Below are 16,044 nucleotides of genomic sequence, written 5' to 3' on the forward strand. Positions count from 1 at the left end.
CCCCGGAGCCCCACTCGGCTGGCATGGGCTAGCCACAGGTGTCTAGTTGCTGTGTAAGTGCTAGCATAATACAAACAATAAGAGGTTTGGCCTGTAAGCTCACCTAATTGGAGACTGATCCCACCTGGAAAGTCTTTCTGTAAGGATAGCACATGTTTCTTTTGACTCTTCCTCTATACAGCAAAAAAGAGATGAAAAATCAAATGACTAAGTGCGTATCTATTTCACCAACACTAAACTTCACGGCCAGACTGTCACATTGCCCTGCTAGTGTTCCATGTTGCAACCAACTTGGGATGGGAAGGATGGTCTTGTGACTTGAAGCATGGGGTGGGCCAGCTGTATCATAGAGCTCCATTGTAACCTTGGGAATGTCCCCAAAGTTTGCCCTGTGCGTCTGTATTCTTATCTGTTAAATGGAGATAACTATATTTACCTTGTTCATTGAAACAAGGTAAAGCCCAGAGGGGCCATGCAAAGGATTTTGAAAAATAGGCTCCATTTTCCTTCTTTAGTAAGTCTAATGAAGGCATGAGGGTTTTTTTGTTTAACAATTTGCTTTTACAATGTTATTTTTCTAGTATGCCTTTTACATTAGAAATTCAGGCTTTTCCTGTTGTGCAAGGCTACGGTCAACTGAAGAACCAGGAATTTTATGAGCTCTGAAATACCGAAGAAGTGAGACTGACTGATCAAGGGCAGGTAGGTGAAGTGCTGGCGAGTGGACCTTGCTGAACAGACATTACAGCATTGCAAAGGATTCTGCAGTGTGCATGCTACTCCCATGGCCCCTGGAGACCGGGGACCATTTCTGCCTCAGAGATGCACAATGTCTCTCCAAGAGCTCCTCTACACCAGTGCAGTTCGATACTACCCCACCATGGGTCTGTGCCTATCAGCTCCTTGTGATAGGAAGCATGAAGAAAATGTTTGCTTTATTAACGACTATACATTTGTAGTTACCATCATGTGATCCGTAGCAGTTTTTGGCAAATTTGGCATCTCCAATTTAATAGCAGTATAAATATTTACTAAAGGGCATTTGTTTCACTCAAAATAATAGTTTTAGAGAAACCAGATGATATTTGTTCATTTGACATTTCATTGTAACTCTCAAAGATTTATACAGAATCCTAATGCATCAGAGATGCTGCTGCCAATAGGCTGGCTAGCATGTTGCAGATAAAAAAATCCCCTTGTGAAAATTAGCTTCGAGTTCATTTAAACCTCCAACTATGGGCTTAGTTCGATTTATACTAATAACTCCCTTTCCCACGAGCACTTAATAGCCTTTTCTTTCTTTTTATCAGAAGCCCACGGGGAAAAAACATTTCATCCAAATTTGACCAAAGAAGAGGGTTTGTTGTTGTTGTTTGGTTGGTTAATAGGAATACATCTGTTAAAGTGAAATAGGGTGGTATGAAGATCACTATGATGAGAAATTGCTTTGCTGGTGGATACAAATACATTTAAAGGGAAATGCTGCTACATTATTCTCTCTGCTGGAAGAAGGAAGAAGGAAGTAGGTGGAGGAAACTATTGAAGGAAACTGCTCAAATGGGAGAAGTCACTCAGAAGGAGATATCTTTTGTCTGGGGTTGATAGCTGCTCGTCTGTAGATTGGGGGAGAATGCTCGATCAAGACAAACATTAAAATATGTTATTCCAATTTATAACATATTGTCCACATACATCATCCTGGCTGCTTATCCCACTGGTTGAAACACAGAAAATACTACAAAAGGCTTTCTCATGACTATAACCCCCACCCCTCACAAACCTTTGCTCCCTCCCTCCTGCATACATTGAGAAGAATGGAAATGTAACATGCATGCATCACATCTTTAATGAAGGAGATGATATGTTGAGCCCACACTTATATCAGAACATTGTACTTTGTCTGGCTACCCTAACACCAGAAAGATATCAATAAAGGTGGATAATTTTTTTTGAATGGTTTATTTGCTAAAAAATGCAGTTGCAGCCTGCCCAAAACTATTTGTGAATTTTACACACCTTCACCTAATAGGTTTGAGGATTTTTTTTCCAGGCTGGATTCATAAGGGGACTTTGGTGTAAGGGAGTGGGGCAAAGGTGGTCTGGCCTAATAGTCACTGCTGAGCTGGTGTCCACAAGTCAGGGACAGCCATGAGGCAATAGACAGTGAGCAAGGATTGGCATAATCACCAGGATTGATAAGCATGTGTCAGGGTCAGCATGAGGCCGGGTCAGCAACTGGAGATCAGAGGCACAACCAGGCTGGAATCAGAGGGCCAGAGTCAGGCTGGGGTCAGAAGACAGAGATCAGAAAGCAAGGTGCAGTCTGAAGTCACAGCAAGTCAGAAGTGTATGTGGCTGCCCAGACAGCTTCCTTGGGCACCCTTCAGGGTTAAATAGTGCACAAGGGCCAATCAGAGGGTCACAGGCTGCTGTCCCTCTGGACCCTTTGGGTGGTACTTCCTATGGCACCTAATCTCCACATTGCTCCATGGATGTTGCTTTGCATGGCCTCTTACTGGTGTGGGAACATCAACTGTCCCCAGGCTCTTAAGATCCAGGTTCTAACGCCTTTCGTTTGGTGCCATTCATGATTCACAAAGCAGCCAAAAGAGAAATAGTCCTTCCCCTTATAACTTTTACCCCAGTGACTAGGGCACTCACCCAGGTTCAGTCCCCTTCAGGCCATCAGTATTTACTCTGTGCTCTCACTGATCATTTTTTCTTTAACCTGTTTAATGTGTAATAGTGGAAATTCATCTGGGTACTGCTTAGCAATATAAATAGTGATGCAAGGAGCAATCCAGATCAGATGAACACAGCAGGATCCCTTTGACGATGTAAGTACAGTTCTGTATTCATTTTTCCTTAGAGACTTTGAATTGATGCTATTTATGTTTTTTGCCATTTTGGTGCTAGGATTATATCATTCACATGTTTGTGACTTTGTTCCCTGTAGCTGTTACAATTGATTCATTACTCTCAAATAGGACTGAAGCAAACATCTAAGGGACCAGCAAACCCTGCTGTTCTAGTGGAGGTGTACTCAGACTAAAATTAGGGCTTGTCTTCACTATGGGGGTAAGTCGTCCTAAGTTACGCTACTCCAGCTACGTGAATAACATAGCTGCAGGTCAACTTACCCCAGTGTCTTCACAGCACTGAGGCGATGTGAGACACTTTAGCAAGTCTTCACTAGACCCGCTAAATCGATCCCTGCTGCGCAGCTTTGGGAGCCCAGCCCTTAGAATAAAATGTCTTTGAAGCCATGAGGAGCCATTAAAGTGCCCAATCAACTAGGAAGCTGTTGAGGTGCCCCTTTGTGCTAGGTCACCCTTTCTGTGTCTTTCACAATGGCATAGTCTACCAAGACACATTCACTGGGGGGAGATGAATGCATTCTGGGAAATGGGAGAAAACATTTAAAATGCAGTACATTGCTACATTTTCCTGGTGACTAAACTCAAAATAGCCTAGAACAGATAATTGAATGTCTAGTTGCAGACCCTACTATTAGAATTTGGGAGTAGAGAGGAGGGAAGAAAAATGCCATTGTTTCTGAATTTAGTTTCTCTTTTTACTCCCAGAGACAACCCAATCTCAGGGAAATAAAGTCTAGCACCATTTTAATTTCTGGACTCAGATCTGGGGCTAAAGATGCCATCCCAGCTTTTCCAAGGGAAAAGGTCATTGCTATGGCTATTGTATAAATGTTGCTAGGTTGTATAACACACCTTTTTGATCTCTTCAGTTGAGACATTTCACCCATCCTGGGGGGGGGGGGGGGAAAACCTAATAAAAAAGGTGCTGGCCAAAATTTTTCCAATGTCAAAATTTTGACAAAAATACAAATTAAAATTTCTATGAGAAAAGGAAATGGAAATTGATGACATCTTTGCAGTACAACAGAAATAGAAAACGGGGTCTTCAACCCTGCCTGGTATAAATTCGCTATAGGCAGCATATATTCTGTACTTAGCAAGCTTTCTAAAACATTGAATTAAACTCTGCTCAGCTATGGGAAGTAGACAGGGGGAGGTTGTTGACTCAGGCAGACAAAAGAAAAAGTGCTTCTGGAACTAGTGTGCTACCTCTCAGATAATTAAAAAAACGCAGGTTAAAATGCTGGCCATGACTTATCCCCTCCAGGTTAAATACAATAAGTGAGAGCTGTTCTTCTGTGCTGCTGGGGTTGTAGTTATTAGCGTATGTAACTGCATCACTGATAGAGCTGATTAAAGATTAAGCATTGGGGGATGGCAGCGAATATGAAACAACAAATATTTTTAAAAAAAGGGGACAACCTCCCTTTATACTTGGAAGTTATTTGGTGTATCCCCAAACACACAGGGGTGTGATTACATAGGGAATCTGACTTTCTGCTGGGCTAAAAATGGGGTTCCATTTAAAATAAATAAATAGGGTTGGGGTAAATCACCACTCAGGGCCATGCTCTGACTTTTGAACATTTAAAATGTAACCCCTGGTCATCTTTCATGGCAGTTACCTTCCCCTCCGGCAAGCAGCTTGCAGTCTGGTAAACTTGGGAACACAACCAAATTTTATGTAGGGTACACAAATAAACAAATGACAAGACCAACAAGGTATTAAAGTAATAGGGTATTGGGTTGGTGGTCAAGACCCTCAGTGGTTTGAGCATTGGCCTGCTAAATCCAGGGTTGTGAGTTCAATCCTTGAGGGGGCCACTTAGGGATCTGGGGCAAAATTAGTCCTGCTAGTAAAGGCAGGGGGCTAGACTCGATGACCCTTCGGGGTCCCTTCCAGTTCTATTAGATAGGTATATCTCCACCTGGGCCTCCCTTGCAAATCCAGGCCACCCTCCACCTCAGTCAGGGGGGTGCAGGGGCTCCTCTCAGCTGGGGACTTGCTCTAGCCTGCAAGTGCCCCACCGGTTGCTGCTGCTGCTGTCATTGCACTGCTCAGCTCAGTCCTTGCGCCTAGGTCCTGTGGACTCAGAAGAAACCCCCTTTCTCTAAGGTAACATTTCTCTGTGTTCCTCTTACCCATCTGGGCATGGCTACCCAATCTGGACCCATTGCCCAGCTAAGAGTGGCCCAGTGGATAACTCCACTTCCCCATGTTTTCACACTTACCTCCTTTTGCATATACCTGCAATTACCCAGCACATTTATCACAGATTGATACCTGCTGACAGGTAGGGAGCCACTCAGTTTTCCTATAGGGTCGTGACCCCTCAGGATGTCATGAGGTTATTACTTGCGGGGGTCGCAAGCTGTCAGCCTCCACCCCAAACCCTGCTTCACCTCCAGCATTTATAATAGTGTTAAATACTTTAAAAGTGTTTTTAATTTATAAGGGGAGGGGGGAGTTGCACTCAGAGGCTTGCTGTGTGAAAGGTGTCACCAGTACAAAAGTTTGAGAACCACTACTATAGGGAGAGTCAGAGGGGTATATGCAAATTAGTCAGGCAGCAGATTCCTTCAATTATCCCACGTCACCACTAGAGGGAGCTAAAGAGCTGCTGCTCCAACTCCTGCTAGGTCTCTTAAACTTTCTAATTGTGTCCAGTGACTAGTGAGACATAGTTATGGTGGAAAAAATTATATCACTGTTACTACTGACCCTACACAGACTAGCTGCAGAATTTTGCTGGAGAAGAACACAACACATATCCTAAACAGCCGAGGCATATTGCAATCTTTATTATAACTGACATATTAGTAAACTAAACCAAATTATCCCTTAGTGGGCTTTATAATCATGTGTAGTCACATTATATATGCCATGTTCCTTTGTTTTTTGCATTATTTTTATATACATTTTATTAATAATTATTATGACAACTAATGCAAACGACTAGCCATTAATTGCTACCAAAGTCACTATTAATTTTGCCCCTCTAATTGTTTGATTCTATTTTGTGACAGAATAATTTGAAAGGAAAATGAATTCCGCCCTTGCTGTGTGTTTGTTACTTGCTGCTCTTTGTGCTCTTGTCCATTGCCATCACTTTCCTCATCACCCCACCTGCGAGGATGACCATAAAGATACAAATCACACGGAAGAGCATGCATTGCTGAACCAGGCCTGTGTCAAACAAGGTACTAGCTATGCGGACTTTACATTTAGATTCTATAAGCAGGCTATATTAGCAGAAGCAGACAAGAATGTGTTCTTCTCTCCCGTGAGCATTGCCACTGCCTTTGCAATGCTGGCAATGGGTGCTAAATCGGCCACTCGGACTCAGATTTTTGAAGGAATGGGCTTTAGCCTGACAGAGATTCAGGAGGAGGAGATACATGAAAGTTTCCATCATCACATCCACATGATGAATTGTCCTAACAATAAGATCCAGACAAGTATGGGAAATGCCCTTTTCATAGCGACCGAGTTTAAAGCACTAGAGAAGTTTTTACAAGACGTCAAAACCTTTTATGAAACAGAATATTTTTCTACTGATTTCCATAATTCAAAAGAGGCTGCGAAAAAGATCAATGGTTATGTAGAGAAGAAAACCCGGGGGAAAATTCCGGAACTAGTCGGCTATCTTGATCCAAACACTATAATGGTTCTTGTTAACTACATTTATTTCAAAGGTAAGGCATGGAGCCCAAATGGGTATTTATTTAAATTATAATCTTTGAATGGCTGATTTTGATCGAAAGCAAAGAAAACGTTGTTGCTGCTTTTTCTATAAATTAAGAGAAACTGTCATTATATAATAGAGCGCAGCGCTAGAACTGGACTAAATTGTGCAGGGCCTTGAAGGTAAGGACAAAAAACATTTATTTGATGTACCATAAAAGAGGGATCCAATAGTTTAAAATTCCTTTAAGATTCTTAGTTGGAAGAGACTTTGGAAGGGTAGAAAAGAAATAACAAAAACCAATGGGCAGAAATCAAAGCAGGACAAATTCAAATTAGAAATATTTTTTAACAATGAGGGTGATTAACCAGTGTCACAAACTACCAAGGGAAGTGGTGGATTCTCCATCTCTTATGTCTTCTAATCAAGAACAGATGCAATGCAGGGGTCACCAGATGATATTCCAAAGCCTGGGTTGTGCAGGAGGTCAGACTAGATGATCAAATGGTCCCTTCTGGCCTTAAACTCTATCCGAGCGGTCATGTTCATTTATTGTGTTTTAGGTACCTACTGAGTATAAAACAGCTACAAGAAATCATTTTAATAGCTGTTTTATTTGAGGCACCTGCTAGGTAAATTCTTCCTAATAAAGAATTAAAACAAGAAGTGACTTGATTCTGATTTCCAGTCCACCGCTAAACCTTGGTGAAAATGTTGTTCTGCAAGGGGGGTGGAATATTTACAGTCATTATTTTATTTGTTATTCTCAGGTCAGTTTCTACTGCGTGTATGAAACAATATGTGCATTTCCCGCACTCCTAGCAATATGGGAAGCCCAAGGGCTGTTGCCTCTTTGCATCACTAGTGGAACACAAGCCAGCTGAGTGGAGCAGGATATAGCTTTGCTCTGCTCCTCACCAGTCAGCAATGGGAGGGGCATTGCTGGTTGTGGAGAGGGGAGCCCATTCTCAGGAATGGTGCAGCATACACTCTTGGTCCCTGGAGCTGCAAGTGGGATTGTGCCTTCACCCAGTGTGGTTCTGTGCCTGTTGACTCCTAGTGGTAAGAAGCATAAAGACAATATTTGGTTTGACATCTCTAGGTAGCAACATTTTGATTTGGAATAGTTTGGGGGGGGGCCCAGCATTACATCAGAATAAATATTTAAGGGACCTATTCTTCTCTCCACAATAATGCTTTAAAGAAAACCAACAACATTTGTTCATTTCACTTAGTGGTTTTCATCTTGACTAATAACCCATTTACCCCAAACTCCAGCACATCAGTGATGCTGCTGCCACTCGCCTGCAAAACAGACATCGCTTCATAATACTAAACTTGGAGTTACCCCCACCTATGAGCTTCTTCCCTTTGAATGAGTCCGATTTCTGCCAACAAATTCCTCTCTCCCTCCACTATTAAATTGCATTTTCTTTGCTTTTGATGATAAGCCTCCTGGGAAAATCCTTTCGATCCTTTCCACACCCTCGAGGAAGATTTTTTGGTGGATGAGAAAACCTCCGTTAAAGTCCGTATGATGCGCCGGGATACCGACTATGAAAGCCACTATGATAACCAGCTGTCGTGCTGGCTGGTGCAGATACCGTACAATGGAAATGCCAAAGCGTTATTTATTCTGCCTGATGAAGGGAAGATGAAGCAGTTGGAGGCTGCTCTCCTGAAAGAAACTGTGTGTAAATGGGAGAAATTACTTCAAAAAAGGTAACCCTTTGCCCACCATTGTACGGATAGATGGTTGATGGTAATTTAGGAGAGAATTCCAGAGCAAGGCAAAATATTAACGCAGGTATCAGAGTTCAGTATTCTGCATGTTGAGTAAGTAGAGTTCTCAAATGATTCCCCAGCTACCTTAGAGGAGAGCGTCACAGAATGTACAGCTCCAGCTCTTCTGACAGCAGAGGCTGCAGCATCCCAACTGCTGGTCCCTTAGGACTCTAGCCAGGCCACTGATCTGAACAAGTCTGGCAGGTCCTAGGACTACAACAAGTACTGATCTTGTTGCCAGTTGAATGTTTGAAAGCTCCTACTTCTTTCATGTTGCTAATGAGATTTATTAACTGCCTGGTGCCACTGACTCCAACCTCCTTACCCTAATCTCTGACCCCACTCCACCATCTCCTTGTCCCTCCAACCGTTCCTGTTCCCACAGAAGTCTGTTGGAAGGTACATGTCAGGGCTCTGAAATGAAGTTATGGACTCAGGAGAAGTTCATTTGTTCAATGGTCCAACCACATCTGTTCAGGAGCATCCAGGCATGTACAAAAGGCTCACCTAGACCCTTCTAGGTGCTCAATCCTCACTCAGACACACAGAGAATGCAGATGCCTCAGGAATCAGAAAAGCACCGGGCAGTAATTGCGGGTACTCCGTAGTATTAACTGAGTGCAATGTTCCACCATCATGTTGTGTTCTTTGTTGACAGGAGTATTAATCTGTACATTCCAAAGTTTTCTATTTCGGGGTCCTACGATGTGAAAGTCCTGTTTGAGAAAATGGGTATTACTGATGTGTTTTCTAGCCACGCTGATCTGTCTGGAATTGCTGGGACGTCCAACCTGCATGTTTCAGAAGTAAGTTAGTGAACAAATGGTTTTGTTAACAGGATTTGTCTGTACCTGTGATTATAAAGTTTACATCCAAGACTATTTACGGGCTCGATTCTGTTCCCACTAAAGCCACTGGCAGAACTCTCACTGACCTCAGTAGCTGCTGGCACTCAATCAGTTTTCTCTAGACTGGGGCACAAACAGGCTCATTACAGAAAGCACAAGGCTTCACCTGTAGTTTCTGAAGGTTGTTATAAAAGGAAATGGTCCTAGGGAGCAGCAAATACATTAGGAATGGGCACAAGCACAAGAATGGCTTTAACTATTCCTTGCCCCCAGACTAGAATGGCTCCATAGCAGCAGTGACAATCACTTCCAAATCCAGGGCTAGGCTGTGATACCCTTAGTCACCCTTTTTCCTCAAGCATTACCTCAGATTCCAATGAGAAGATGGGTGAAATCCTGGCCCCACTGAAGTCAATGAGAGCGATGCCCTTGACTTCAATGGAGCCAGGATTTAACTGTGGGTAATAGGCTACAGCTCAAAAGAGGTAAGGTCATCAGAATCTGACCCTAGCTTAGCATTGAAATATTATCATCTAAGTCACATTAGGGACAATAAGGACGTTCTGAGTGAGGTTCCACCCCACCTCTGTAAAGAACCCAGTTAAGGTTTGGAGTAACTAAGGTTCAGCAGTATCAATGCACAGTATGACACAAAAGCTGCACCGAAGAAAATAATTCTGGGGCTCAGGGCCATGGATTCTTGATCATTGTTGGCCTGGACATTTCTGCTGGAACACGGCTTTGTACTGTCTAAACATACTGACTGTTTGTAATGTTAAGGAGGAATTGCTGATAGTAATCATTGATAGAAAAAAACCCCTCTCTTTTGCGGAGAAGGGCAGCTGACTTGATCCATGCGGGCCTATCTTTCTTCTCAGTGGAACTGCAATTGAGAAATAACTGCAACAGCCTCTTAATATTGCTGGGTGATCCTGGAGTCCGGACACAGGAAAAACGCCTCTTGAAGTCCAGGGGAGATTTGCCACTCAGTGGAGTTGGGTTCATTGGGCTGTACCAATGCTGTTTGTATTCTTCCCATTTCCTAACACAGCAAGTTCAATTTCAGCTGCTGTTCATGGTCCTGTACTCACGCTGTAACATTTGCCTCACTTCCTTGCAGGCTATTCACAAGGCCGTGTTGAATGTTCACGAGAATGGCACCGAGGCAGCAGCAGCCACTGCAATAGTAGTTAGCAAACTTCTTCGTCCTTCAATTACCATTAAATTCAACAGGCCCTTTGTGGTGATGATTGTTGATAAAGCCACCCTCAGCACAATCTTCATGGGGAAAATCGTCAACCCGACTATAAAATAATTGAGGGGTCACTGGACGCATCAGTGCTTACGGTGGGCCGCAGCAGGCTCTCCTACAGACCACCAGGTGTCAGTGACCATCCCTGAACTTTGATTGACCTACATTCACAAGCAAATCAAACATATATATAGGAATTTTTAGCCTATAAGCAATTGAGATTTCTTCTCAAACAAAATAGCTAATGATGTATACCGCACGTGTAATAACAAATCACAGATAATCTGCATAAGAAGGCTTATCATCTCTTTGCCCCAGTTTGGTAATTCAGATCATACTAATACATTATCTGAGTCCCTAGAAAAGCAGTCTTTATAAAAGGCTTCTACTAGATCCTCATGTAAGATGTAAAGTTTCCCAACTGAGTGGTGGTGTCCTGAATGCCTTCAGTTCTGGGTTATTCACTGGCAGCTTTATCACCCTGGAATCCTGGTAATGATCACGGCTCTGCCAGTCTGCCTCTGGATAGTCGCAGCCTTGGGGTCCAAGAAATTAGCAGTCCTTTCCCTTATTGCTGCCCATGGCCTGGCTGTTAGTCAGCACGCTGCCAAGCCAGTCCCGTCACAACTCTCTCTCTCCAACAGGTTCTCTCAGTTATTTCTCCTTCAGTCATTTTACCTTCCCCACATGTTCCAGCTTTTATCTGGGATGTCCCCAAAAGCCAGAGGCCGCTCCAAAACATTTAGAATTGCTCTTCCGTAGCACACACTAGGTGCCATGTTACTTCCACCGAGATTGGCAAAAAACTTTTAAAGGCACAATAATGAAACAGGCACAGAAATTTATATTGTCAATTACTAATTTTTCAGTTAATGAATAAAATAAATGTTGGGACCTAAAATTTTCACTTGTGCTGACTTTTAGAGACTCTCCACTCTCTTGCCGTTATGTTTTATACATCTTTTTAAGCCAGTTAAGTCTTTCAATGATGGTGACACCACATTAACAAAGCAGCATCTCTGGAAAGTGTCTGGGTTTTTAAAAAAGAAATAGTGAGCAAGCAGAACTTTTCTCAGATGGAGAAGGAAGAACAAGTTTTTACTTGCTGGATTCTTTTCTTTCTCTCATCTCTCCTCCACCCAGTCCCCCCTTGAACTTGTATTTATTAGGTTTACATATGTTTTCAACAAATATTTAGGAAGCATCCAAAAATATTGTGTTTGCAGATCATAAACTTTTACTGTAAAAGAACCTTAAGGCCCATGATAAAATTATTCAGCAATTTTTGCATTAATAAAATGCCCTTGCAAATTTTGTATTGTGTACTTGATATCTTATGGAGACAACATAAATATAAAAGATTTTTTGGGATTTTTTTACATCAGGATCAGATTCTGGTATCTGATCGTGCTCTGATAACTTAGACAAAGTTAATGAGCATTCAGGTCTATTTTCATGTTTGTTGAGCTTTCCTATTGGGAAATCTAAAATCATTGTAGCCAATTATTTCATTTTATCATCCATTTATCATTCTATTACATAATGCTATGGTCTACTCTTACGCTATTTCATATATAATCACTGTATGCTAAACAGGTTTAAATTGTAGGATTATAAAAGTATAGGGATTGATAAACATTTAGGAGTAATGAGTGTGTATTAGGTAAAGCATGGCTGAAACGCAAGGCCTACAGGATGAGACCTGTAAGATTTTTAGCTTAGCCAAACTAGGCCATAGGCTTAAGAATGCTTGACATGAGTGCGTGACCTAGGAATAACCCGATGCCCGTAAAGTCACAAAGTTATTGCATAAGATGTGCCAATAGGTGCTGTTACAGAAAAATGGATTGCAATAGACTGCAATGTATTGTCCAAAACCGCAAGACACCTGATTGTAACATCTTTAAATGTCTGTCTGACCACAGGGTACATGTGCATAAATGCTAATAAGAATAAGAGGAACTATGAACAACCTATGAAAAATGGGGCACCCCCATGAGGTGTGGAAGTATAATTAAGGGAAAATGGGCTGACACAATTGTGCATATGCATAAGGAGTTAGGTATAGTTAGAATTACAATATATAAAGGATTCGCCGATTGGGTAAAAGCGGGAATAGCCACAGGAAAAACCCCAGCAGGAACTATCCCTCTACTGATGATGATTTGTGAGAGGTCCATCAGACCCTAGAATATCTTTGAGGATGTGAGTATGACTACACTGATAATTATTACATAGGTTTTTTTAGGATTTTTATATGCATGGGTAATTGTAACTTTACTTATTGCTTAATAAAATTTGTAGTACAGATTAGGCTTTGTACTGGTGATTGTGTCTGTGGTCATTATCCTTGGACTTTGTGTATTCCTAAAGCCTCCAAATCTGAGAAAAGCACCAGAGGCAATTTCACTCTGTTGAACTTGAAACTGTAGCAACCTGAGCCAAACACATGGTGGTGTAATACAACATCTCTAAATTCACTTTAAGCAAAATAAAAGGCTACACCATATGCCACAGGGCAGGTATAAGGGATATGGGTTATAACCCTTCCCCTCCACATCTTGTTTTCCCACCCAGACCACTACACATTGACCAGTGTATGGTTGGTTAATAGATATCACATTATCAATATGTATTATTCACACCACACACATTAATATGCATTAAGAACCCTATCAACATATCATATTGTGTATATTTATTTGTAGCAGTTGTATGGCCTGAATGGGCCATGTCCATCTATAATTCTGTTCTCCTTATGCTAAGTATCTCATAACTAAGGCTAAGTTTTAGTCACAGGTATTTTTACTAAAAAGTCATATACAGGTCACGGGCAGTAAACAAAAAATTCATGGCCTGTGGCTTGTCCATGATTTGTACTATATACCCCTAACTAAAACTTGGGCCAGGGCTGCTCTGGGGGGGTGATCCAGGGGTGCTGCGGGTCCAGGGGTGCTGCTCTGGGGGGGTGACCCAGGACCCTCGCTGGTGCAGGGTATGGGACAGGCGGCATTGCACAGCCCGGGACCCATGCTGGTGCTGGGGTGGGGGACAGATGGCAGTGCATGGCCCGGGACCACCGCTGGTGCTGGGGAGGAGGGGAAGGGTTGGCAGGGCTGGCAGGCTCCCTACCCAGCTCTGCGCAGCTCCCAGAAGCGGCCGGTATGTCCCTGCAGCTCCTAGGGGGAGAGAAGGCCAGAGGGGCTCCACGCACTGCCCCTGCCACGAGAGCCGGCGCCACAGCTCCCATTGGCCGAGAACCATAGCCAATGGGAGTTGCAGAGGTGGTGCCTACAGGTAGGGGCAGCACGCAGAGCCTCCTCGCCCCTCCACCTAGGAGCTGCAGAGATATGCCAGCCGCTTCCAGTGAGCCCCCACCCCCCCGAGGTAAATACTGCCCCGCACCTCAACCCCCTGCCCCAGTCCTGAGACCCCTCCCACACCCAAACTGCTGCTGGCCCAGGGGATGCCTGAGTGCTCAGGCAGCCCCAGAACCAGTCGCACCAGCCACTTCAGAAGTCATGGAGGTCACGGAAAGTCACGGATTCCGTGATGTCTGTGACAGATATGCAGCCTTACCCATAACCCCTTGCATTAGCTGAAGTAAGCTTTGGCTTAAGCAGACAGGAAAACTGACAGGCTGAAGATACAAGTGTTCTGTCCTGCTACCTGCCTAGGAGGTGCCTTCACACTCTTGGTGCCTGGAATACATGTGTTCAGAACAAAGAACTACGGGGTTCACCGTTGGTACCAGAAAACAAGGTAAAGAGTCCTTGCCTAGCCTCAGATGATGCATACAGTACCTTTTGACTTGTAAACAAGTTGGGTATAAAAAGGATAGCTTTGGAGGTGTGACTTGAGGAGGACACCTTCCCGGTAAAGTGCCTTTAACAGCGCAGCACAAGATGGCTTCCCAGAAATTGGTATCATACTTAACCTTTCTTCCCTGTACTAGACATCACTGACTTTTAGCAATAAACCTGACTGATATTGGTTATTTGGTCCTTGAGTATATTTCATTACTAACCAAATTGTGGTCAAGCAATTGACTATGAAATGTACTGACACACTGGTGAACATTTTAGCAGGAGATTAGTTAGCAATACAGCTTAAACTGGCCAGTTGCCTCAAAGAGCTGTATGAGTGACAGAATGGGATGAACAGAAGACACTTTCCTCCACTGACAGTTCAGTCCCACCAAACTCATTCTGGCTTGCTACAGACATTCCTCCTTTATTATAGCGTCTACCCATTCCCTTTAGACCTGACGTCCACAGTGGGGGAACACATCAAGACAGTCCCCAGCTGCACATCTTCCTCCCGTCATCTGGTATCCAGCAGGTAGAGAATTTCAGTCTATTTGTTTAGCTAAGACTTTTCTCTACCCGCACTGTTTCTCCCACTGCATGGGGAATGCATGCTGCACTCTTCCAAACAGGAGCAGAGCTACTGCTCGGGTATGCACGCTGCAGAGCCCCAGAGGGAATTCTACCACATGCTCCCATGGCCCTGTCAGTCCCTCCTTGCCCAACACACCCTACTACGTGGCAAAAGACTTGATCTGGCCCTAGAAAGACAATGACTCTCATTTAATATGAAGAAAGGCATATGCAGGACATCCACAGACAGCAATGATTAGATCCAGCACATCTTTTCCCAAGGCCCTTTCTCCCTCTGGAGCAGGGCTGGGTCCCATGCCATGGTAACAGGTCCTCTCCCATGCTCTGCATGCTCTGGTTCACTCCACTGGGAATTAATGCTGGATGGACATTTTTACCACTGGATTTTGGTTCCTGTCTCAGGGATGCTGCTGCTCCTGATGGTATGCTCCTTGTTTCCACTGGATCGCTTATGACATGCTGTTTGCATAGAGAGGGTAATGCAGGCCTCAGGTCAACAAACAAGCAAGCCACCTTTGCCATCTGCACAGCTCTCTGTTTGCCTGGGCAGTGGCTCCATTTTGCACTGAGGGAGTGTAGTGTGGGACTATAACACTATTTATCCTGTGTAACCTTACTGCCAGGCATTGCTGGCAAAAACAAGGGAGGGTTCAATATCTATTTTGAAATTACAAAACCAAACAAACTTGAGCATCCATCCAGAAACTGGGATTGCTGAATATACCCCCTGGGCACCCTTCCTGGAAACACCACTCACAGCATTGACTCTGTGTCTCAAATGAAGACAACGTCTAGTGACGAGAGAGGGAACAGCATTAGTTTGGGAAAACACAGCAACAAGGAATCGACGGTATGTGAATAATAAGTTAAATGCCCACTCACCACGGTTACTTTGCTTTAGTCTCCTCACCTGCGAGTGGGAATGTCTACTGAATGAATTCAACACACCGCATTCCCCGGCCTGCCACCACACTCTACTCCCAGTTTGTTGTTGGGGGTCGGTGATATTCCAGAATCCAGAGGTGCCACCCTTCGCCCTGTCTCTGCCTGTAACTGCAATTCTGCCTTTGGACCATTTTGCTGCGCTACCTGTCATGTCTGGTCTGATCACATGGTACCATGACTACCTAGCCCAGCTCATAGTGATTACAGCTCTAGGATTTTTGGGCAGGGGGCACCGGGCTGCTACATCAT

The 16,044-nt window shown here is 43.6% G+C and overlaps 1 protein-coding gene across 1 annotated transcript; it reads left to right on the top strand.

Annotated features, from left to right (window-relative positions):
• The first annotated feature begins 2,727 nt into the window (after positions 1–2,727).
• Positions 2,728–12,764, top strand: LOC117876363 (alpha-1-antitrypsin-like). The gene is made up of 5 exons (XM_034768468.1): positions 2,728–2,837; positions 5,907–6,575; positions 8,017–8,287; positions 9,009–9,156; positions 10,319–12,764. Exons 2-5 carry the CDS (start codon positions 5,924–5,926, stop codon positions 10,511–10,513), a joined length of 1,266 nt encoding a protein of 421 aa, XP_034624359.1. The 5' UTR covers positions 2,728–2,837; positions 5,907–5,923; the 3' UTR covers positions 10,514–12,764.
• Positions 12,765–16,044: the final 3,280 nt, after the last annotated feature.

The sequence above is a fragment of the Trachemys scripta genome, chromosome 4 (assembly GCF_013100865.1).
Source record: "Trachemys scripta elegans isolate TJP31775 chromosome 4, CAS_Tse_1.0, whole genome shotgun sequence".
NCBI lineage: Eukaryota > Metazoa > Chordata > Testudines > Emydidae > Trachemys > Trachemys scripta.